This window comes from Propithecus coquereli, unplaced genomic scaffold, assembly GCF_000956105.1.
Source record: "Propithecus coquereli isolate 6110/MARCELLA unplaced genomic scaffold, Pcoq_1.0 Scaffold61, whole genome shotgun sequence".
In the NCBI taxonomy this organism is placed as follows: domain Eukaryota; kingdom Metazoa; phylum Chordata; class Mammalia; order Primates; family Indriidae; genus Propithecus; species Propithecus coquereli.
Genome location: NW_012152063.1, coordinates 8,210,830 through 8,235,928, shown reverse-complemented (window position 1 = coordinate 8,235,928; position 25,099 = coordinate 8,210,830). Strand labels below are relative to the sequence as shown.

Below are 25,099 nucleotides of genomic sequence, written 5' to 3'. Positions count from 1 at the left end.
TCAGGCAAATATTAGGCCAAAAACCTCTGTGGGATGCTGCCATGTATTTATTTTCACTCTTCCAAATCATTTTTGCGTGCTGTATGTGTCAGGATTAGGTTTGGTTGTATGTTACAAGAAAAAAAATTGGCTTAAATGAGTTTTCCTTTTTCATGAGCAGAGTTCAAGGGTAAACAATCCAGGGCTGGTAGTGGTTCTACCATAACATCTAGGGCCAGTGCTCCTATCTGCTTTGCAAGCCATCCCCTGGCCCAATACTCAAGTTCCAGCCATTGGGTCAGATTTCAGGCAGCAAGAAGGATAAAAGATTGCCAGGTGCGGTGGCACATACCTGTGGTCCCAGCTACTCTGGAGGCAGGGGTTGGGAGGATCACTTGAGCCCAAGAGTTCAAGTTCAGCTGGGCAACATTATGAGACTCATCTCAAAAAAAAAAGATAAAAAAATCAAATTTGGCAGCATCATCATTTAAGGACACTGCCTGAGGATAGCTTTAAACACTTAAACACTGGCATTCTATTGGCCAGAACTTAACACCTGACCATGTCTAGCTGCAAGAGAAGCTGGAAAATGGGGGATAGCAATGTGCCCATAACACAGGGTCTATTACTAAAGGAAAATATATATTCAGGACAGCTGTTTGTCCCACTGGATTTATCACTATTACCTGTTAAAGGGACCTCCCAGAGCCTGGAAGGGAGGAGCCACGCTTTTAAATTCTCTGAAAAAGCAGAGGAGAATCTAAGGAAATTGTGGAGGAGGAAATTCCATATTCCAAATTCTCATTCCTATAGGTTATTTTCACCCAAATAAAAGGGAAGCACCATTATTCAGAGAATTGTATTGTGTCTATGGATACCAATTAGAGTAAGTTCTACTTTGAAATGGCTGTAGTGGTAATTTTCTGGCTTCATGTTTAAGGGAACAGTTCTTTAACAAATTTCATTTTAGTATGTAACTTCAGGGTGTGTGTGTGCGTACTTAGTTGGAATAGCTTTACCTTCACTGTTTTGAGACTGTTCTTCTTCTAAACTCAAATCACCAATATTTTTATGTGTGCCTAGTAGTCACTACTTTTTGAAATACAAATAAACTATTGTTTTTAAAGGCAAGTTAAATTTACCAAAGCTTTATCAAATTCTTTGCTTGTTATTGCTTCTTGCATTCTTTTTGGCTTCACTTTTCTTGCTGAAGAATATAGTGTACATTTCTGAGGGTCTGTGATGTCATTTTTTTAAAAAACTGGGTCAGACAATTAAAGGTTGACAAGTGTGTGCTCTCAGCACTTTTAAGATATTCCTCCACTGCATGCTGGTATCTCTGCTTGCTGATGAAAAACTTGCTGTTCCTTAGATGCTATCACAGAGAAGTCATTACTTAATGAGAGTATGTTTATCCTTGATATCCTGTAGGTAAACAGTGAATCTGAGCTTTTATTTTAAATGTATATTGCCTGCCCCAAGAAATAGGTTTTAATGACTAAATGTTTCAAAGAAACTATAACTCTGTTACTGCTTCCTCTTCTGTTAGAATTATTTCATTTCTTGGCTGGGTGCAGTGGCTCATGCCTGTAATCCTAGCACTTTGGGAAGCTGAGGTGGGAGGGTTGCTTCAGGCTAGGAGTTTGAGACTAGCTTAAGCAAAAGCAAGACCCCATCTTTACCAAAGTAGAAAAATTAGCCACGTGTGTTGGTGAACACCTGTAGTCCCAGCTACTTGGGGAGCTGAGGAAAGAGGATCGCTTGAGCCCAGGAGTTTGAGGTCATTGTGGGCTTTGATCATGCCACTGTACTCTAGTCCAGGCGACAGAGCAAGACCCTGTCTTAAAGTAATTCTTTTTTTTTTTCTCATTTTTTCTCATTCTTGCTTCGTAACATGAAAGAAGGACCCATCTTATCTTTGGATATATTCCTTACCTCTGTTCCATTCCAGAACTTTGCCTGTGAGTATTCTTTGCCCTGCAGTATTCTTTTCTTACATAGAGCCAAAGAGTTGGTTCTTCCAACAGACAAAAACTCTCTAGTTCCTGCCTAGCAGCTGGCTCGTGCAGTACTTAACTGGCAAACTTCTAGTTTAGACATGACAGGAAATGCTCCTTTCAGAAGCGCTCCGACAGTAGGGAAGAGGGAATTGGCAGCCAGTGAAGCAGAGCGAACACTGGAATTGGCATGGTGCGCATCGTCTCAGCTGGATGTCTCTGCAGCTTGTGGGAGGGGTGCAGAAGCAAGCCCAAGGCCTGTTTTTGAAAGCCTCTTCGGAGTCTTCCCAGAAGTCTCCAGAATGATAATAGAACCTTAAAATTGTTCACTTTCTGCTTATACAAGAGGCAAGAGAGATGAACCCTTTTTTAGCTCTTAGCTAGTTTAAGATACTCTTTAAGAAAATATTTTATGAGCTGAAAGGGATTTTTGGATCAGATGATTGTTTCATGGAAGCTTAGTCCTTAAGATTTCTCATTTTGGGTATAGCTCTTTTGCCAGTAAACAACTTCCAAGTAGATAACTCACTGCGTACATTTATTATCTCTAAGAAACCCTGGTTACTTAGTTATGGGGATAAACTTTCTTGGCTTTTTTCTTTCTTTCTTTCTTTTTTTTTGATAAGACTTCAGTGTTCTCTTCAGGTCATGGAGTTGCGTAAACTTAATTTCAGTTCCAGACCAAAATCCATTTAAAAATAAAACAAAATAAAAAACCCAGGAGTATCTCTCTTACAAACCAACGGGAGACACTGGCATGCTTCCAGGTTCCTGGAGGCTGATCTTGCTGGCTGGCACGCACGTCTCCATGCCTTTGTGACGCCTTAGATTTTGTTCCCCACAAAGTAAATACACTTAACCTTACTGTTTGCTCCTACTTGTATCTCTTCACAAGAGATGATTAGGAATTACTCATTGGCAGACTTTAGCAGTTATGCAAACTTTCAGTTCAGCAGCTTTGTTCTTGTTATTTCAAGCCATAGCATAGAGTCTGCCAAGAAGTCCAAAGGAAGTTCTGCCGATAGGCATCTGGCAGAAATCCACTGGGAAGTAGCTTGTGTCCTGTGAATGTCCTTCACCCCCAAAGAATGTATTGAGAAAGGGTTTAGGAAGAAGGGTTCAGGACAATGCAACTGAACATTTACTTAAATGCAAGGAATGTGCAAGAAGAAAGGGTAATGCTCACGGGCTTTTTTCAAGCTAGATCTCGGGGACTTAAATTCACAGGTCAAAGAAGCTTATCATAACCTTGTTCTGGCTGCTTAGTTTTGCAAGTAAAAATTATCTGCTTATCTGGGGTGTCTGAATCCTGAAAACATGGCTTATTATGCTGAATCCTATATAAGAATGAATTGTACCAGATAGCCAGTTTAAGGATTGTCTAGTAGACAGGATGTTTTTTGTTTTGGTGGGTTTTTGTTTTTTTTGAGACAGGATCTTGCTCTGTTCCCTAAGCTGGAATGCCATAGCATCATCATAGCTCACTGCAACATCAAACTCCTGGGTTCAAGTGATCCTCCCAGCTCAGCCTCCCAAAGTGCTAGGATTACAGGCATTAGCCACTATGCCCAGCCCAGTAGACAGGATGTTTATGTGGTCTGCCTTATATTCCCAGAGGAAAATTTCCTTGAAAGATAATTTATGGTCAGAGAGATGCTTGGTGGATATGAAATTGGAGCAGAGGGAATTGGGTGATGTTGAGAAATGTCTTCACCAAGCTTCAGTCATCCAATGAGTCAACTTTTCTTGAAGATGCTATTGCCAAGAGCACACGTCACTGTCCATCAGTCTGGGGCACCATCTTCTCATGTGGAGAAACACTTAGTTTGCTTCTAACTCTGCTGTTTCTATTTGACAAGTTCTGTTGTTTCTGTTTTCATCCTAGTATGGGTCTTTCTTTAATCTATACAGTGATGCTTGCTTCATGTATTTGTCCTCTCCTCCTGGTGTATTTTGGTCCTTTGGGCCCTTCTCTGCTGACCACCATTCCTTCTCCAAAGTTTCACACAATATTTCTCTTAAGTTTTTTAATCTTCATATTGGATTTGTTACCTCTCATCCTCCCCTCCAGCTCCCATGAACAAAAAGCCACGAACAGCCTTTCATCACGATGTCAGAAAGATGCTTTTGCTCTTGTTTCTCACAGTAGCAGCCTTGGACGTCTTCCAGGGTAAGACACATGCTCAGGCCGTGCTTTCACTCTAAGGACGATGTTGATGATGCTGCTACGTTAGTGTCCTCGGGGGATATTTAAGAGTTGCTCCCTGGGATCAATACCAGGAAAAGTCATTTTTACTAAAAAAATGAGTAGTCTTTCTCTTAGAGTCAAGGTAAATCATACAACTGATTTAAAAAAAAATTGCTACTAGGAAGCTTAAAGCCAAATTTATATAATAGCATTTTTGGCTTCATCTTATCTTTACTGTCCAAACCCCTATGTTTTTATTTCTTCACCTCCTTTGTTTTATCTTTCTAGATTGTGCATATTTTGTAAGCAGCATAAAATTCTGTTTGGGACAGGGCCCAGGAAACAAATAATTACAAAGTCATGACAAAATACTAAGAAATGGGCAAGTTACGCATTAGACATAGTTTCACCGTTAAAAAGGTCTTTATCACCACCAAACCAAAAAAAGGGTACATTGTTTAGAGGAACATGATATGGATGTTCTCAGTGAGATAAAGTATTTAGATCCCACCCTTTATTTATTTATTTTTCTTTTTTCTTTCTTTGTTTTTTTTTTTATTTCAGCATATTATGAGGATACAAATGTTTAGGTTATGTATATTGCCCTTGCCTCCCCCCTCACCCCCTGAGTCAGAGCTTCAAGCGTGTCCATCCCCCAGACAGTGCAAATCGCATTCATTATGTATGTATATACCCATCCCCTCCTCCCCTCTCCCATCTGCCCAAAACCCAATAAATGATATTCCTATATGTGCACTTAGGTGTTGATCAGTGAAACCAATTTGATGGTGAATACATGTGGTGCTTATTTTTCCATTCTTGGGATACTTCACTTAGGAGGATGGTCTCCAGTTCCATCCAGATTTTTACAAAGGAAATTAGTTCATCATTTTTTTTATGGCCGAGTAATACTCCATGGTATACGTATACCACATTTTATTAATCCACTCACATATTGATGGACACTTGGGTTGTTTCCACATCTTTGCAATTGTGAATTGTGCTGCTATAAACCTTCGAGTGCAGATGTCTTTTTTATAGAATGTCTTTTGTTCTTTTGGGTAGATGCCCAGTAATGAGATTGCTGGATCAAATGGTAGATCTACTTATATCTCCTTAAGGTATCTCCATATTGCTTTCCACAGAGGTTACACTATTTGCAGTCCCACCAGCAGTGTAGGAGTATTCCTGTCTCTCCGCATCCACGCCAACATTTATTGTTTTGGGACTTTTTGATAAAGGCCATTCTCACTGGAGATAAGTAATAATCTCATTGTGGTTTTGATTTGCATTTCCCTGATGATTAGAGATGTTGAGCATTTTTTCTTATGTTTTTTGGCCATTATTCTGCCTTCTTTTGAAAGTTTCTGTTCATGTCCTTTGCCCACTTTTTGATAGAGTTGTTTGATTTTTTTCTTGCTGATTTTTCTGAGTTCTAAATAGATTCTACTTATCAGCCCTTTATTGGATGTGTAGCATGCAAAAATTTTCTCCCATTCTGTAGGTTGTCTGTTTGCTCTTGTGACAGTTTCTTTGGCTGTGCAGAAGCTTTTAAATTTGATCAGGTCCCATTTATTTATTTTGGTTGTTGCTGTGATTGCCTTTGGGGTCTTCTTCATAAATTCTTTGCCTAGGCCAATGTCTAGAAGAGTATTTCCAATATCTTCCTCTAGAATTCTAATAGATTCACACTTTAGGTTTAAGTCTGTTACCCACCGTGAGTTGATTTTTGTGAGAGGTGAAAGGTGTGGATCCTGTTTCAGTCTTCTACATGTGGCTATCCAGTTTTCCCAGCACCATTTATTGAATAAGGATTCTTTTCCCCAGTGTATGTTTTTGTCTGCTTTGTCAAAAATTAGATGGCTATATGTGGATGATTTTATATCTGGGTTCTCAGTTCTGTTTCACTGGTCAATGTCCCTGTTCTTGTGCCAGTACCAAGCTGTGTTAATTACTATGGCCTTGTAGTATAGTTTGAAGTCTGGTAAATTGAAGCCTCCCATTTTGTTCTTATTGCCTAGGCCACCCTTTATTTTTTTTATTTTTTTGAGACAGAGTCTCACTGTCTTGCCTGGGCTAGAGTGCCGTGGCATCAGCCTAGCTCACAGCAATCTCAAACTCCTGGGCTCAAGCGATCCTCCTGCCTCAGCCTCCTGGGTAGCTGGGACTACAGGCACCGTGCCACCATGTCCGGCTAATTTTTTCTGTTTTTAGTTGTTTGGCCAATTTCTTTCTATTTAGTAGAGACAGGGTCTTGCTCTTGCTCAGGCTGGTCTCGAACTCCTAAGCTCAAGCAATCCTCCTACCTCAGCCTCCCAGAGTGCTAGGATTATAGGCGTGAGCCACCGCACCCGGCCTATTTTTTAAAAAATAATTGCTCAAGGGTGCTCAACAGTCTTGATATAAGGACAGAATGACAAGACAATGCTAAAATAACATCATAGTTTATGGTCAATGTTGGCATTAATTCAGTTGCTCTATCCAGTTTTAAAATAAGAAAGTCCTTAGAGGGATAAATGGCATATGATAATTGTATGACACACTGCAGGCTGTGAGCATAGTGCCTTCCAAAAAGAAGCATGGTTCTTCTGACTTGCAAATGGTAATGGATGAAATAATTTTTCATTTGGTGTCCTTTGCTGATAAAGAGCAACAGAAGTGTTTTGGCCAAGCTGTGCATGACAGGCCCCTGTCAAAAATATCCAGAGTTAATATTTAGCAGGGAGGCAAATCCTTTTATGGTGTATTTGTTCTAAAAATGCTGTAGAGTTACAGGGAGGACTGCATTCAGCTAACAACTGTATTAATACCTGCAGTGTGTGATATTGTCTTGGAAAACATGGGGAATCCCAGAGAACTTCACCAATTTGTAAGAATATGGTACAAATTTAGTACATATATTTATATAGATCATAAAGAACCAAAATCCAGTGGTTGGAGATGGGCAGGTCAAGAATATTCCCTGAAGTTGAAAGATATTTGGTAGGAGGTGAAGATAAAGGAAGAGACATAGAGGAACAATTTAAATGATTTTCATTTGTAGAAAACTAGGCATGTGGTTCTAGAATTACATGTTGTTTTATTTTTCATAAAAGTGAAAGGCATGGTCTATACTGAAATGAATTTTTTCCTTTCTTTAAAAAATTTATTGACCATCAAATAAATTTATTATCATGATGATTTGGAAATATCTGTGAATTTTAAATGTTAGTGCTCTTTGACCCAGAAGTTCTATTACGTAAATTCTTAGAAGTATTTGTATAAGGGCTCAAAGACTTATGTTTAAAGATTTGATCGTATCATTATATGAGTTAGTGAAAGATGGGAAACTGAACTTTCTGAAAGTCTTTTAAAGCACCCTCGGATATAACAATAAGTAACTGTCAGGGGAAGATAAAGGAATTGAAACTCTTAAGTTGTAAGATGCCAAGTGTGTTAAACCTGCATAAGGTGGGTGTTTGCAGATGAGACAACAAACCTATTGCTTTCAGCTCTTTGTTCCAGTAAAGCATTATTCATCTTTAGTCATTCCTATTCCTCAAAATAAAACTTTTAATGAACTAGTTCTGGATGCCCTTTTAAGCATGTTGATGATAAAAGTTTTAAACTTTTGCCAACTACACATAAGAAATTTCTTTTGACTCACAGGAAGTTGTACCAAGGCTAATGAAGGAAATTGTGACAGGACCAGGGAAGGCAGTCCCTCCTCGAATGAGTTCTATTGGGCACTTTTCCTTAGAGATCTGGGTATATTGCAAAGCATATCTGTACCTGCTGAAAGAAGGGTACGTACTGTTTTTTGTGAACATGGCTTAGGAGATGGAGAAACCCAGATATGAATCCTCCTTCCTCCACCAGTCAGTGTATGACTTAGGGCAAAGGACTTAACCTCTCCACCTGTTTTTCTCAATTCTAAAATAAGAACGTTGTTAGTTTCTGTCAACTGGATCTGTTGTGAGGTGCAAATGAGGTCATGCATAGCACCTCACACAGAGGAAGCTCACAAACGAATCCTGCCACATGGTTGCTGTATACACTCATCCCTTCATCAGAATTATTTTTTCTTAACCTGAATTTTTACTTCAACATGCTTTTTACCCACCTCACTACCCTTGGGAAGAAACAAAGGCAGCATTCAGATGTCACAAATGTCTTAACTGAAATTGAACAGACCGAGCAGGAGCCTTTTTGTATGGTAATATGATAATATGATCAATCTTTAATGTTCAGGCTCTTTGACGCAGCGGTTCTATACTAAAAATGTGTGCAATAGAAGTATTTGAACAGGGCACAAAATTTATGTACAAAGATTTGGTCGAAGCACTTTATGAATTAGTTGAGAATTGGAAACTGCACACAAGCTATAGGGGTGAGATAATCAACTGTGGTGTATCTCCTTGAGGGAATATTCTATCAGTAAAATGAGGTAGGGACATGTGAATGACATGGGGAAGATATCCTAGGTGATAGTTAAGGTAAAAAAAGCGAATTAGAATGCTATTTGTAATGTGTTCCTATTCGTTTCTTTAAAGCTTTAAGTTAGTACATTTTTTTCCCCTGTGTCTGCCTGACCTTTTCATGTCTGTATCTTTTCACTGGGTTTTTGTCATGCTTTCTGAGCATTGGCTTGAAAGAACTAATTAATAAAACTATTTGGGAGTGGCACTTTATTTAGGTAATTAATTTAGGTAATTAGTTGATTGTGAAATTATAAGTTAACTGGTCAGTATAAGCTTTTCTGATTGACTTTGGTAATTCTTTTTTTTTTTTTTTTTTTTTTTTTGAGATAGAGTCTCACTCTGTTGCCCAGGCTAGAGTGCCATGGCATCAGCCTAGCTCACAGCAACCTCAAACTTCTAGGCTCAAGCGATCCTCCTGCCTCAGCCTCCCGAGTAGCTGGGACTACAGGCATGCGCCACCATGCCCGGCTAATTTTTCTATGTATTTTTAGTTGTCCAGCTAATTTCTTTGTATTTTTAGTAGAGACGGGGTCTTGCTCTTGCTCAGGCTGGTCTTGAACTCCTGAGCTCAAACGATCTGCCTGCCTCGGCCTCCCAGGGTACTAGGATTACAGGTGTGAGCCACCACACCCGGCCTTCTTAAAAATTTTTAAACAAATTTAGGTAACAAGGACGTAGCCCAACAACTTTGGGGGATTGGTTTTTCACCTGTAAAGGTCACAGGTGGGAGTCTAGAGAAAAAGAAGAAAAGACTCTCAGAATTAAATCACCACGATTAAAATTCCTACCAAATAGTATGAGTAAACTGACCTATGGAGTGGCCTCCTGGCAAGTCCGTGTTGAGGGAGAAGTGGAATGGCTTACTCATCTGTATGTGGGGTTTGCTGTTGATTACTGGTATCTCTCTGGAGATTTGTATCTAGTGCTCTGTTCTCTGCCTCTACTCTGGGCTTACAGGGGGATGGAATCGTTAATGCCACTGGTGATTTTTTTGTGTGGTAAAGAGTGGTGGTGGCATTTGGCAAAGCAACATTAAATGGCACAAGTTTTGTTTCTACATCTAGTAAAGATGTCAGAGCCCAGTGTTTTTCTTTGACAAAGATTTTCAAAAACTGCTTAAAATGATCAGATTCTAAAGATTCCCCTAGTACCTGAGACTTTTGAAAGCAAAACTGTTAGCATGCTTTTGTTCAAGTCTTTTTAGGAATTTGAGAAAAGTTTTCATTTAAAAAAGTAGAAATTAGCCAGGAGCTGGTTTTATGGCTGTGTGTACTGATTACAGTACTGATGGATTAACCTGAGTATTTGGGAACTGAATACATAGTATGTAATAGGAATATAAGAAGGTTCAAGAGAGAATCCTGTTAGGTGTTTCTTACCTAGTTTGTAAGTTCAAGACAAAATATCTTCTAATATTTCTAGAAATGTTGGCTTATTGGGTGTACCTCATGGTTTTTTTTTAAACAAATGCATATTTATTCTTTATTCAGTTGTGGCTCATCTTAAAGTATTTCTTGCAATACCTTTCTTGGAATTAACTTACCCTTGAGAGTGTTTTCTACTATTGTTAGAAGGTGAAATATAAGCTGCATCAGCATATGCACTGTGTGCACTTCAGAACTCTAAAGTTCTAAGCTTTAGTTGATTCACTGGTAACATTACTGAACCTTGAATTAGCTGTTTTACGAACCCAGTGTGAACTCTTGAGTAGATGTGTCCTTTAGCCCTCCAAGAATGATTGACTGTTTGAAAAGAGACTCAGGAAGGGCACAACTGGGTTGAGGTGGGAAGCAGTGAAGGAATGAGGTATACAGATAAAATCCATTTATGAATAACCTTTCAGGAGTCAGCCTTCAAAGTTTTCCAGTTTGTTCATGTGTAAAGTGCAAAGGGAAGGCAGAGATGGAAGGAATAAAGAATTCTAATAGAAAGGACCTTATGGCATTTTATCACTGACATGAATTAGTTCTCTTAAATCTTGTCCTGTGCTGGGGCGTGATAAGTGTTGAATGATAGTGGTAAGAGTTCTCACCATCTAGTTATATATAGTGAGAGTCAGGTGTGTTTCTCTTAGAGAATGGTTCACTATGTATGTTTTTAAGAACCTACACAGATGAGGTGTGGAGCTAGTGTTCTTGAATGCTATCGTATTTGTTGATATGTAGCCCAGCATTTCATTTACTCATCAATAATCTACCTTGTATATGGTGGCACAGGTATCTTAATTTTGTGTAATCTTGTCCTTCTATTCTAATGTGTTTAAACTGTATACTGTCTTCATGTATTTTAAAGCTATAGCGCATTGACATTTTAGTTTAAGAAAACTGGGTAGAGAAAAGTGAAATTTTAAATACCAACATTTTCAGGATGAATAATACCAGATCTTGTCAATTTACTGTGGTAATTTTTTTCCTTAAACTTTCCTAGTATTCTTAATGTATGAGAACATGCCCATCCCAAAGCCAATGATGACAAAAGGCTGATCTATAGCAAATAAGCATGCATGTCTGCCTTTCTTTCCCAACAGCAGTCAGAGACGGAGACAGTTCATCTGTTTATCCCAGCCCTGTCTGTTGGTGCCATTATCGGCAAGCAGGGCCAGCACATCAAACAGCTTTCTCGCTTTGCAGGAGCTTCGATTAAGGTACTGTTCCTGCCATCTGTAGCTCTCCTGGTTCTTTAAAGCAGATTACAGAAACATGAATCTTCTTGCCACTTTATAATTCGAATTGAATGTCATGCATAAAAATATGACAGAAAACCCCAACAGTAGTTTAAACCAGGTAAGTTAACTTGTTTCCAGAAAAAGCAGTCCAGATTAGCAATCCAGGGCTGGGTGGAGGCTCTGCCCCACCAGGTGTTCCAACAGTCAGTTCTATTGTCCAGCCAGTAGAAGAGCCGTTTTCCTAGGAAGGTTTCCTGTTAGCTGTAGGGGTATTTCCACGTATATTCCATTGCCCAGAACTTGGCCAGCTGAAGTTGAAGGGGCCCGCAGGTAAATGCAGTCAGTGTGTGGTCAGCTAAACATTTTATCAGTACAGAAGATAGGGTAACAAATTTGAGAGGACAGCTAATGGTGTCTGCCATAATAGATATTGTGTGTTCTGAAAGATTCTGTGTTTTAATGTGCTAAGACAATGTAATATTAAACATAAGGAAAAACAATCTTTTAGAGGTTTTATTTCACTTATGTTTTATAAACGTTTTTCAAAAAGATTTATGTAAAAGAACAAAGTATACTTACCATACGACCCATAAAATGCTGCTGAGTATTTAGACAAGGGAAATGAAAACTTAACACAAAAAAACTGCACTCAAGTGTTTATTGCAACTTTATTGGTAATTGTCTTCAAATAAGAAGAAACCAAATATTCTTCAACTGGTGAATGGATAAAGTGTGGTCCCTCTTTACAATAAAGATTATTCAGCAATAAAAAGGAACCAACTATTGATAAAATTTGGAAGAAATCTCATGTATTGTGCTAAGAGAAAGAAGTCAGAGGGCACATACTGCATGATTCCATTTATATGACAATTATTCAAAAGGTAGAACTACAGCGATGAACAAATCAGTGGTTGCTAGAAGTTGGAGGTGGGAAGGGGTTGAATATGGGACAGCACGAGGAAATTTGCAGGGGTGATGGAACTGTTCCACATTTTCATTGTGGTAGTTTTTACATGACTGCATTTGTCACCTCATAGGGCTGGATGTCAAGAGTAAATTTTACTGTATAGAAACTAAATCATTAAAAATCGAAACATACAGAAATAGCCCTCATACATTCTCTTGTGGCAAAGGTAACAGTAAGTAAACACAAAGTCCAGCCAAAATAAATAAATGAGTAAAGGAAAAAAGACAAGGAAAAAGATCGAGTGGTGGGCCGGGCATAGTGGCGGGCACCTATAGTTCCAGCTACCTGGGAGGCTGAGGCGGGAGGATGGCTTAAGCCCAGGAGTTTGAGTTTGCTGTGAGCTAGGCTGATGCCCTGGCATTCTTGCCTAGGTGACAGAACCTCAAGGCTGTCTCCCCCCACTCCCCACCCAAAAAAAAAGAAAAGAAAAAATCATGGTGAGCCAGCTTTACTGCCCTGCTAGTTCCTCATTAATGAATTAAAAATAAATCTTTGACAGTGCTCACACGTGTCAAAAAAGAACCTAGTAGATAGATCTGTTTTGGACGAATTGCAGTGGACATTTCATAAATAAGAACTGGATTATTAGAGGCTCAGTTCTTAATTCTTTCTGCTTTTCAGGAAGGTTTTCTAATGAGCTTGGAAGCATTTTTGTTTCCAGAAAGTCTGAAACGTTCATAATCTGAGAGATCCACCACCATTCTTTATACTTTGGTATAGGTTCAGATTTATGTAAACTTTCATATATGTACATTATTAGGTATATAACATTTGGTATCACAAGCCATAATCATTTGTGTTCACTTATTTGACATTTAGATTATTCCTAATTTATCCAGCACAGTGCAGTAATAAATAAAATTCTTTCAGCAGAATTGTTGTATGCAATCATATTTCTTTAACATGAGTTTACAGATGTAGATTTTGGTGAGTCTAAGGGCATGTGTTTTTCAGGCTTTCGAGAAGATTACAGCAATTTATACTCCTATCCTCAATGTGTGAGTGCCCTTAGCGCCAGCCCTCCATCACCAATATTGACAAATGTATTTTTTAAAAAAGAAAACTAGCTGGAAAGGTCAGAATGATATCTTCTTCACAGGGGTTTCCTGTGAAGAATCCTAAGAGCTTGCACTAAAAGCAAGTAATTATTTACTTGTTTTATAGACTCAGAATTAGCTAGTGCCCAGCATAAAGTAGGAATAGTGTCAATTTGGCTCTAGGTAACAGGAATATTAGCTTTATAAGGAGGGAGAAGGATGACTCCATTAGAAATAGAGTTTTGATACAAACATGTAGGAAAAAGTCTAGGATAACTGTATCAAGTCTTGACAGTGATCATCTTGAGTGGAATTTACGATGATTTCACTTACTGTTACACGGTAACAATGTGTTTAAGAACTAAGTTGTTTCTTGCACAGCAGATACCTAACATTTTTTTCTTTTAAAACAACTTGTGTCAGGTAGGTCCCCAAATCCCTCCTTACTGTGACTCTGGGGTAAATGCTGGTTTCCTCTCCCTCCAACAGTTTCTGCACCATTTCTCTTGCTCAGTTAATGTTAGGTTATTTCACATGTTACTCTGAGGGAATCTACTCATAGTCTTAAATTTGTGAAATAGCAAAAAATGTATAAAAACAGCTTAAGAAATTAAGAGTTTTCTTTCTAAATTTTTTTTCCTCTCACATCAAATGGGTAAATGTTACGCTGTTGTCACAAGGTTTGAGGGAGGCACATCTCACACATGCATGTGAAAGTTCATAAGTCATCACACTTATGAACCACAAAAGGATCTTATTTCTAAATTATATGAAAGGGGTTCAGCGATCTAACTGGTATTAAAAAGCAGTGCCCTTTTCTGTGGAAGTAGAAAAGGTCATGTAGAGCAGTAGCTTCAAAACTTAAGGTACAGTTTCCTGGAGTACCTGTTGCATACATAGGAAGCCCAAGGGTTCTAGATGCAAGTGGGCCAGGGACCCACCTTGAGCCCACTGGTGTAGTGAACGTGGGCAATGGAGGCAGGGCCAGCTCTCTCTAGCTCTACTAGCTGTGTGATCATGGGCCAGGTAACTCAACTTCTCCAGCCTTCCATTTCCCCATTTGTAAAGCGGAGGTAATACTTCATCAGGATGTGGTGAGGATTAGCTGAGATACAGCATGTGTTTTACATTAGAGCCAGGCACAGTGCAAGAACACACGATATGGCAGGAGCCTAACTGATTAACCCACATGAATCACAGCCTCTCCATAATTTCCTTCCAGAAGGCTTTTAATTCTGTTGGTCAGTCATGTGCAGATGTCAAGCTAGTTAGCCCAACGTTTCTATCAGTGACACCTGAAAGTATCATAACCTGTTGTTGATGGGTCTGTTACAGATCGCTCCAGCCGAAGCACCAGATGCAAAAGTGCGGATGGTGATTATCACTGGACCACCAGAGGCTCAGTTCAAGGTAGGTGCTCTGGAGTGTGCATATAGTAACGAATGGATGTGAAGAATGATGATGCCTTCTTTTTAGGAACTTAGTAAAATGGCTTCTCCCTAGATATGTATAATACTCAGTAGAATTAATGGAAATTCATATTTAAGGGCAGAATAGAGCCATATTCAAAATTATATGTCAAAAATCAAAAGCCTTTAATTTTGAGAGTTCTGTAATGGTTTGTTGGGTTTACTTGTTTCACAAAGGTGAATTTGCTCAAAGCACTATTATCATATGTTAAGGCAGCCTTAAGACTGAAATTTACAAAGCTGCTGGGTTAACACGCCTTAGAAACTTGCTCCTAGGTTTTCCCCTCCTGTCCTGAGATGCCCTAATTAATGTTGAATTAAAAGCCCTCTTTTCCTTGTACCTGTGGATTAACTGTTAGCCCTTGCCCGTAGATCTTCCACAAATCACTTGTAATCCTTGGGATTTTAGAGGTAGAAATGGCAGAACTCTTGTGGCATTTGCACATATTTATTGGGGTTTGAGGTCTTTGGGTTTGGAGTGCCCCTCAGTGAGCAGCAGAGTGATGAAGAGCAGAGACTTGGCAGCCAGGCTGCTGGTTCAAATACCAGCTATGCCATTCACCCTGTGTGACCTTAGGCAAGTTACTCATCTGTAAAACGGGGATAAGAGTACCTACATCCTAAGGTAGTTGTAAGGTTTAAACAATATATAAAGTGCTTAGAATAGTGCCTAACACATAAGAAGCACAAAATTAGTACGCTGCTGGTGTTTAGCAGACTCAGTGAATCATACTAAGGTGCCAAATCCACAAATAGTCTTTTTTTTTTTTTTTTTTAAATGAGATAGGGTCTCACTATGTTGTCCAGGCTGGCCTCAACTCCTGGGCTCAAGCAATCCTCCTCAGCCTCTCACAAAGCTGGGACTACAGGCAGGCACCACAACACCTTGCACGAATACATTCCTTTTAGTGTATGATTTGTCCCATAAAATTTAGTATGAATGTCTTGTCTTAGATAAAAGCAACTACTGACTTCAGTTATTACTAATTTGTCCAAAACCCATTTTCTTGGTCCTATGATTTAGCAGCTGGGTAAGAGGGCACTTCCTTAACCTTAAGCCTTAGTTTTTTTTAGCTCTTAAATGTGGCTAATAACAGTGCCTACATTTTTCCCCACCTCTTTAAAAAAAACCCATCACTTCTTTGACCTCTCTTTTCTTTGGACCATTTTTTTCACCAAAAATCCAAAGTTGCTTTCACTTCATTTATAGAGGAACTTTGAGATTTGGGCATAGTTGGCTAGGCTCACAATGAGGTGAAGAAAGTTATTCCCTCGCAGCAGCCTTGTGGTCCAGGCAATGTAAATCATAACTCATAATGTTGGAAATTGCTGCCTATCCTGAACCTTCAGGGTCATTCATTCTTAGTTTGAAATCTAAAGAATAAATGCAAATATGAATTATTGCATGTTTCTCTTTGGTGCCGAGCTTTTACTCTTATAATTGGAATTACTATCTTGCAACTCCTGTGATGGTTGTATGATGGGACATTCTAAGTTGTTTCCCTATATCCTCTAATACCCATTTTTACAGTTAAATAAAGCATTTAAGAGAAGCTGTAGGCCGGGCGCAGTGGCTCACGTCTGTAATCCTAGCACTCTGGGAGGCCGAGGCAGGTGGATTGTTTGAGCTCAGGAGTTCGAGACAAGCCTGGGCAAGAGTGAGACCCCGTCTCTAATAAAAATACAAAGAAATTAATTGGACAACTAAAAATATATAGAAAAAATTAGCCGGACATAGTGGCGCATGCCTGTAATCCCAGCTACTCGGGAGGCTGAGGCAGAAGGATCGCTTGAGCCCAGGAGTCTGAGGTTGCTGTGAGGTAGGCCGACGCCACTGCACTCTCGCCCAGGCAACAGAGTGAGACTCTGTCTAAAAAAAAAAAAACTGTAATGGTTAAATCTCATTTATGTGATCAGTAATAATTACTAATGATTATTTTATGTTAAAAATATAAAGAATAGTAGACCTAACCATATTTATTCGTATGAATTCAAGAGCTTCTGTTTTGGAGGATGGTGTATTATATCCCTAGTGTCCTTTTGACTGTGTTAAGATAATTTTTTTTCTATAGTCCCCTAAAGTAAGTGCAGCATTTATGGACCAACTCTCAGACTACTTTTTCCTTTGGTGTGTACCAAAGCAAAGTAATGGTTGTACGTAATAGATGTTTCTTATGTATAACTTCTAGTTGTATGCAGTAGGTGAGAGTTTATGTTGACTGTAAATATCAGAAGTGTGTGTTAACTTGATTTCATAGCCTCTTTATTCAAAGGAGAAACCACTTGGCTAAGATGGAGAAACATGTTTAAACAGAAAATATTCTTAGGTTTCTAACTGGCCCATTTAGACATGAGGCTGGCATAGCTGGCTATGTAATTCTTTTGTAGTCTCTTTTGCTCAAGAGAAATGCAATTAATTTCTCACTGCCAGCAGGAGAGGTTTCACCTTTCACAACTGGAGTGCGTATGGCCATTTGCCCACAAAAATCATTTATTGTTAGTTAAGCTATTAATTGCCTTTAACTGTGTTTGTCAGAAAAATATGGCTTATCCTTCTTTTGTCAATCAGTTGCCTCACCTGAGATGGGCAATAGTTACTATCAGCCTTTCCAGGGCTTCCTGACTTCCCTTAATGCTGTCTTCAACAACCTATGAAATGCAGATGTATCACTGCAAAGGGCTAATAAGGATGGGTGTGGGCCATATTTAAAGTTAAGTGACCTTATTATGTTTCATACTTGATTGACACTGATAGGATATGTTCTCATCTGTAGGCTCAGGGAAGAATTTATGGAAAAATTAAAGAAGAAAACTTTGTTAGTCCTAAAGAAGAAGTGAAACTTGAAGCTCATATCAGAGTGCCGTCCTTTGCTGCTGGCAGAGTTATTGGAAAAGGAGGCAAAACGGCAAGTACTTCAGCAAAACCTGTGCAGTGGTATGAAAGGGAAAGCGTTGAAAGGTACTTAGGAGTTCCAAGTCCTTGAATTTTGGCTAATTTATAGAAAGCAGGACCATCTTGACCAAGGTTTGGAGATGATTGCTTTTTGTATCCTGTCTGTTCATGTCAGCTACTAGTCAAAGTAATGCATCTCTTTCAGACTACTTTGTGTCAGAGGACTGTCCCGTATTCATAAAGGGCATTCAGCATTATTTATTTGATGCAATTTAGCTGTTTATTTTTATTTTACAGTGATATGAACTGAAAATTTTTAAAAATTTCATCTACAACTTGTTACCTCTATAACTGGAAAAAAGCAATTGGCTTCCAGTCTCTAATACATACAGCTTCTAAGTCATTTTCAAAGCTGTTTATAGTTTTGAAATGATCGAGAGCATATGCTCTGGAGTCGGACTTTGAGGATTTGAATCTGGTTCTGCTATTCACTTGTATAACTGGGCAAAGCAGTTTCTGTGAATGAGCCTTAGTTTTAATTATCTTGAAACGGGGATAATACTAATAACCTCATATAATTACTACTGTGTTAAACGTAATTTGTAAATCAGTAGCTCGGTGTGTGGCGCATAGTAAGTACTCAGGAAATCGTAGTTTTAAAATTCCACTGAACATGATTTTTCTCATTCAGGTGAATGAGCTCCAGAATTTGTCAAGCGCAGAAGTTGTTGTCCCTCGTGACCAGACGCCTGATGAGAATGACCAAGTGGTTGTCAAAATAACTGGTCACTTCTATGCTTGCCAGGCAAGTGGGATCTAAAATAAGCTCTTTTGCATCTTTCTGAAATGGAAGTGATTCTCATATGGGTACTCCCACCCCATACAAATATTTAAAGTTGTCTGATTGATGTCTAATACTTTTAATCTCTCTTTTAGCAGGTGTTTTCAGAGACTAGCAGACTGACTAGTCATATCTTTAATCTTCAAATGGATTTCTATTTGAAGTTGTGGAAATGGAATACTAAAATAACTTCTAATAACTTTTGATCAGGTAGACTTTTCAAAGCTCTGTCCTTTTGCAGGTTGCCCAGAGAAAAATTCAGGAAATTCTGACTCAGGTAAAGCAGCACCAACAGCAGAAGGCTCTACAAAGTGGACCACCTCAGTCAAGGCGGAAGTAAAGGCTCAGGAAACAGCCCTCCACAGAGGCAGATGCCAAACCAAAGACAGATTGCTTAACCAACAGACGGGCGCTGACCCCCTATCCAGAATCACATGCACAAGTTTTTACCTAGCCAGTTGTTTATGAGGACCAGGCAACTTTTGAACTCCTGTCTCTGTGAGAATGTATACTTTATGCTCTCTGAAATGTATGACACCCAGCTTTAAAAAAAAAAAAGATGAGGGGGGAGGGGAGGGAAAGAGAGGAGCTCTGCACTTCCCTTTGTAGTCTCACCTATAACAAATATTTTAATTTTTCTTACTATTCCCCCATAATGCAAGAAATTGGCTTAATGAGGCATTCACTAAATTCCTCAAATATAAATAGATTGCTCCTAAATCCAATTGGTAAAATTGGATCACAATAATTATCACAGGAACTTAAATGTTAAGCCATTAGCATAGAAAAACTGTTCTCAGTTTTATTTTTATCTAACACTAACATGAATAACCTAAGGGAAGTGCTGAATGGTGTTGGCAGGGGTATTAAACGTGCATTTTTACTCAACTACCTCAGGTATTCAGTAATACAATGAAAAGCAAAATTGTTCCTTTTTTTGAAAATTTTATATACTTTATAAAGATAAAAGTCCAACCATTTTTTAAAAAATAAATTTAAAATTTAACACCTATCAGCTAACAGGCAAATAATTGAGAAAGAATTTTACTTCTGGCTGGTGACAGTTAAGCTAGAAAATTAATTTCAGGTTTTTTGAGGCTTTTGACACAGTTATTAGTTGAAAAATCCAATAAATGTTCAAGGATATGGAGCAGTGCCTATATTTGGAGAGCAGCGATACCATTTATTCTTTCATTTATAGTTGGGAAAGTTTTCAATGGTACTAACAGAGCAAAGTGGTGGCAGGAGGATTTGGAACGGCTGGTTTAAATGGCATTAGGAGACTTCAGTTTTTTTGTTTAGCTACATGACTGAGTGCATAAATGCTTTGTGCTTTTGACTATCACTACCTAAAGAAAGCGCATCAATGAAGCGATGCAAGACTTTAAACTGATTGGCAAAAAGCAAGATTCAGCTTGTCTTACAGGATGCTTAGTTTGCCAATACACTTCAGGACCAGATGGTCTCCACTTTGAGCAGACTCCGAAAGTAACTGCTTTGTGAAGACCAAGGGGTCAGAGATGGTATGACAGTGTTTGAAGGCAACAAAGGGCTACATCTCCACATGCCCAGCACTGTCATGAGCCTCACTAAGCTATTTTGAAGATCTTTAAGCAATGATAAATCAAAAGAAAGGAAGTCCACCCAAAATATTACATAAAATGTAGTAGGATTTCTGTGTACTCTGCAACCAGTTATTTGAAAGTAAGTCAAAAGGTAGAGGATACATGAAAACAATTTTTGGAATCATTTGAATGACTGTGAAAACATCTGACCTTTGATACTGAACTCGTTTGTCCATTCCTTAACTCGATGGCAAAGCCCCGTTAGGTACAATTGTGTGGGTGTGGGTGGTCTCCAAGGCCATGCTGCTCTCTGAATTGTGTTTGTGTTGCATTTGTTAGTAGGATGATCACAGTCATTAACACTGATCTGAAGGGCATATATAATAACCCTTAAGTCAGTTTGCCTCATTCATATTTCAAGATGAATTTCTACACAGACTAGATAAGTATTTCTGAAGATCACATCAATTAGACATTTTGAAAATTGAGATGTTTTCAGAAAACCAGTTTATTTTGTCGTTTTATCCAAAATATCATTTTTGTCACTGGATTCACTTAGCAGTCATAATTTTTTTTCTATACAATGAATTGCTAAAAAAAAAAAAAAAATCACAGACTGGCTTTCTGGTTGGATTTCAGGTGGGATGTGTTTTAAGGCCAGAGTTCTTCCTCAATATTTGATTTTTTCCAATATTTGATTTTTTAAAAACACAGGTGCTGCATTTATATCTGCTGGTTTAAATTCTGTCATTTCACTTCTAGCCTTTTAGTGTGGCAAATCATTTTACTTTTACTTAAGCAGTGGTAATTTGGAGTATCTGGTACTAGCTAAGAAATAATTCTATAATTGAGTTTTGTACTCATCATATATGGATCATTCCTCCTCTATGTGCCCCAAATGCAGCTTCATTTTCCCAATACCTTGATGCAGAATAAAGTTTTTCATCATTTAGGTGCAGCTTGTCATGTGTAGTGTTTTACTTTTGGTTTTCAAAGGAATGTGAATGTTCCAAATTTGAGTTTTTCAAACTCCAAACTTAACAGATTTTTGGTAATACTATGTCAATTTTGACATAAGTGTCTACTGGTAAACTAGTTTTTCCAGCCATGTTACTTAATGTGAACCTTGATAATACCTCTGTTGCAGGAGTACAGTTTTCTAGAGTTTTTCCTTATACTTTAGCTTTCTTATGTCATTTGGAATATTCTGGAAGGGTTCAGAAGTCCTTCTGGGAGAATATTTACTACTGTCTATCATCACCTAAAATAGATAATGGGACTAGTGGTGATGTTTTAAAAATTTTTGGCCATTCTGTTAAACAGTAAGATTTATATCTAAACAAACAAAACTGATTTTTAAAAATCTGAACAGAGAGCTCAGGTTAGGCACAGGAGCCAGTGCTAACTCTAAACAATCCTGATGGGATTTCAGGCATAAAGGAATCATGTTAAAATTTTGATTTGAATGCATTGATTCTTGGTGCAAGCATTAGCTCATTTATGTACAGTCTGTGTGAAGCATGAGTGCCCATGAGGTAGACAAGACTTGTGCTAACAGCAGTGTAACCAAGGAGATGGGATATAGGAGCTATATATTTTCCAAGAAGTGACTCAATCCAAATCTGAAATGACTAAAGCAGTTCACATAATTTTATTCACATTTGAACTCCACTGGAGTCAGAGTCAGAGATGAGGTGTCAGCTTCTATTCCAAGAATGAAGTCTTCAGGTAACGTCTCAGGTGGTATTTGAGCTAACTGGTCATCGTAAGAACGCAGGGTCCATAATTTCTCTAATTCATAGATTTCTCTGGTTTCTGGAAGCATCAAATGAAGCACCATGCTGCCTGTCAGGGACAGATAAGAGTTACAACGAAGTTCATTTGCTTTTATTCTCATAACACTCTAGGAACTAGAGCAGTGGTTTGCGAAGTGTGGTTCCCAGATTGCATTGTTAAAAAGTTCCCAGGTAATGCTAAACTGTGGACCCCATCCCAGCAAGAATACCACAGAAGTGATGCCATGCCTTTCTCAGTGCATCATATAGAAGGTACGTGTGATGTCAATATGAAACATTACTGGTGATGTTAACTTACCTAAATAGCTAAAGGTAGCCTGCCAGGTTTCTCTTGGGAGACAAGTATCATATTTCTGCACATCCTATGAGCAAAGCACTGACTGCCTCTAGTTCTAGATTATCTTTTCAAGAATGTATAGTGAATATACATACTGTCTGCCTCCAGTGCAAAGGGCAGCTTTAGCAACATTTCTCAGACAATTTTTGATTGTTACAACTGGGGAGAGGGAAGGATTCCCATTCTACAGTGCACAAGAGACACCCATCTCCTCTGCCCCTAAAACAAAATTACCTGGTTGTGACAAAGATGAGAAGTCTGCTTCCTCCCAATTATAAAGGACATGGAAACCCTAAAATGAGTTTGTCTTACAACTGTGTGTGTGTCATCTCGCCCCTCTGTTGCCCTTATGGGATCTGGGGTTCAGAAAAGTGGTACAAAATTGATAATGCTGGTAACTGCTGGGAGTAATAAACTATCCTTTGTCTCTAACTCTAGAATAGTCTTATAACCGATAGGACAACTTCATTAGCTTGCAAGTAGGATAAAATCTGACTCCTCACGCTTCTTAAGTTATCTTGTTGGGAGATGCTTAGAAACATATTAATACCCAAACTTGTTAGATCTTTACAAATTTCTAGTCCTCTGCTCTTGTCCTTCCCTATACCCAGAATGACCCTCATTTATTTATGGCTGAGGTCACATGCACCCCAGCCCCCAAGAGGCCTTCTCCCACCACTAAGGGATCTCCCATCTGTCAACCATACTCCTAACCTATGTGTCTAGTTATATATGTGCATACACACCATATAGTATGTCTTTCTCCAGGAGTGCATTATCTAGAGTACTTTAATGAAAATTCACATGTGATTAACAGAACCTGGATTATAATTAAATTTATTGTTAAATTTAATCTCTTACATGGAAATGCGCTCAGCAATTTTGATCTCAATCCTTTTGCAACTGGAAACGAGACTGGTGTAATACCAATATTTATCTGTGAAATATGCCAAGTATCGCAAAATAACTTACCAAAATCCACACATAGCCAGTCATCAGTGTCCTTCCCTTCAATCTTAACATGAGGCTCACTCTTACATTTCAGGTATTTGTACTGGAAAAAAAAAAAGTCCTTTATTAAAGGGAGAGGAGATGGGGGAAATCTGTTCTTGCTCAGTATCTGGCTATATTAGCACACAGCTGGTATCATACTCAATGGTAAGCTTCTCCTCTAAGAACAGGAAAAAGACAAAGATGCCTGCTTTGGCTACTTGTATTCAACAGAGTACTGGAAATTCTAGTTAGAGCAATTAGCAAGAAAAAGAAAAGGCATCCAAATTGGAAGAAGTGAAATTGTTAGAAGACACCACGATCTCATATGTGGAAAACCCTGATGATTCCACACACAAAAAATCATTAGGACTAATCAGCAAATTCAACAACATTGCAGGATACAAAAACCAATGCACAAAAATTAGTTAGGTTTTTATACACCAATAATAAGTAACCTGAAAAGGAAACTAAGAAAACAATTCCATTTACAATAGCATCAAAAAAAAAAAAAAAATACTTAGGAATAAACCTAACCACAGGGGCAAAAGACTTGTACACTGAAGACTACAAAACATTGCTGACAGAAATTGAAGATGACACCAATAAATGAAAAGATACCCCATATTCATGGATTAGAAGACTTAAAATGTCAATACTACCCAAAGCAGTCTACAAATTCGGCACAAATATCAAAATCTCAACAATTGTTTTTGAAGAAAAAGAAAAATCCATCCCAACATTCATATGGAATCTCAAGGGATCTCAAATAGCCAAAACTATCTTGTAGAAGAAGAACAAAAGTCGGTAGTCTGGCATTTTTTTTTATCTCAAAACTTTTACAAAGCTACAGTAATCAGAACAGTATGGTACTTTCATAAAGACTTATAGACCAATGAAGTATTAGAGCGAGCCCAGAAATAAACCCTGGCACACATGGTTAAATTATTTTCAATTAAGAGTTGAAAACCAAAACAGAAGGACAGTCTTTTCCAGCAAATGGTGCGGAGGAAATGATATCCACATGGAAAACCTTGCACCATCTACAAAAACTAACTCAAAATGGATTACATACTTGACCGTGAGACCTAAAACTATAAAACTCTTAGAAGAAAACATAGGGGAAAGCTTCATGACATTGGTTTGGCAATGGTTTCTTGGATATGACACAGAAGGCACAAGCAACTAAAAGATAATTGGACTTAATCAAAATTAAATACTTTAGAGTAGATCAAAGGCTATTCTTTCCAGATACAGTGGCTCGCCCCTGTAATCCTAGCACTTTAGGAGGCTGAGGGGGGAGGATGGCTTAAGGCCAGGAGTTTGGGAACAGCCTGAGCAACATAGCAAGACCCGTCTGTACAAAAAATTTAAAAATTAATCAAGTGTGGTGGCATGTGCCTGTAGCCCTAGCTACTCTGGAGGCTGAGGTGGGAGGATCGTTTGAGGTTTCAGTGAGCTATGATGCTCTCCAACAACAGAGCGAGATCCTGTCCCAAGCGGGGTGGAGGGGGAAATACACCCTAAACACATCCAGAATATACAGAACTCTTACAACTCAACAAAAACAAGCAAAAACCCCTGATTTTAACACACTGACTGCCACGCCAGAAAAAAAACTTCCTTGGGGCCGTGGTATTTTATTTCAAAAATAGAATAAAGACTTTGAAAACAATGATCCTTTCTAATTTAATGAAAAATTTGTTATTGTTTTTTATTTTCAATAGAAGTAATATGAAAACTTGAAAAATAGTTCATAAGAGTAAAGTGTTTTTCTTGACTTGTCAGGCTTAAGTGTAACTTAAAAGTTTATACATACTGATAACCAGAACTCGGGAAAATCAACAAGAAAAAATCAAACGACCCTATCAAAAAGTGGGCAAAGGACATGAACAGAAACTTTTCAAAAGAAGAC

General features: G+C 38.4%; 2 protein-coding genes across 2 annotated transcripts in view; one reads left to right on the top strand and one right to left on the bottom strand.

Annotated features, from left to right (window-relative positions):
* LOC105822431 (insulin-like growth factor 2 mRNA-binding protein 3) overlaps nt 1–19,054 on the top strand; it is a 93,168-nt gene extending 74,114 nt beyond the window's left edge. The window contains exons 9-13 of the mRNA XM_012659413.1: nt 11,152–11,268; nt 14,629–14,703; nt 17,537–17,668; nt 18,347–18,460; nt 18,738–19,054. Coding sequence (XP_012514867.1) covers nt 11,152–11,268; nt 14,629–14,703; nt 17,537–17,668; nt 18,347–18,460; nt 18,738–18,836 — 537 coding nt within the window. The 3' untranslated portion in view covers nt 18,837–19,054. The remainder of the gene's footprint in view (nt 1–11,151; nt 11,269–14,628; nt 14,704–17,536; nt 17,669–18,346; nt 18,461–18,737) is intronic.
* Nucleotides 19,055–21,684: 2,630 nt separating this feature from the next.
* MALSU1 (mitochondrial assembly of ribosomal large subunit 1) overlaps nt 21,685–25,099 on the bottom strand; it is an 8,231-nt gene continuing 4,816 nt past the window's right edge. Inside the window, exons 3-4 of the mRNA XM_012659416.1 lie at nt 23,167–23,248; nt 21,685–21,906 (exon numbers count right to left, since the gene is read on the bottom strand). Coding sequence (XP_012514870.1) covers nt 21,713–21,906; nt 23,167–23,248 — 276 coding nt within the window. The 3' untranslated portion in view covers nt 21,685–21,712. The remainder of the gene's footprint in view (nt 21,907–23,166; nt 23,249–25,099) is intronic.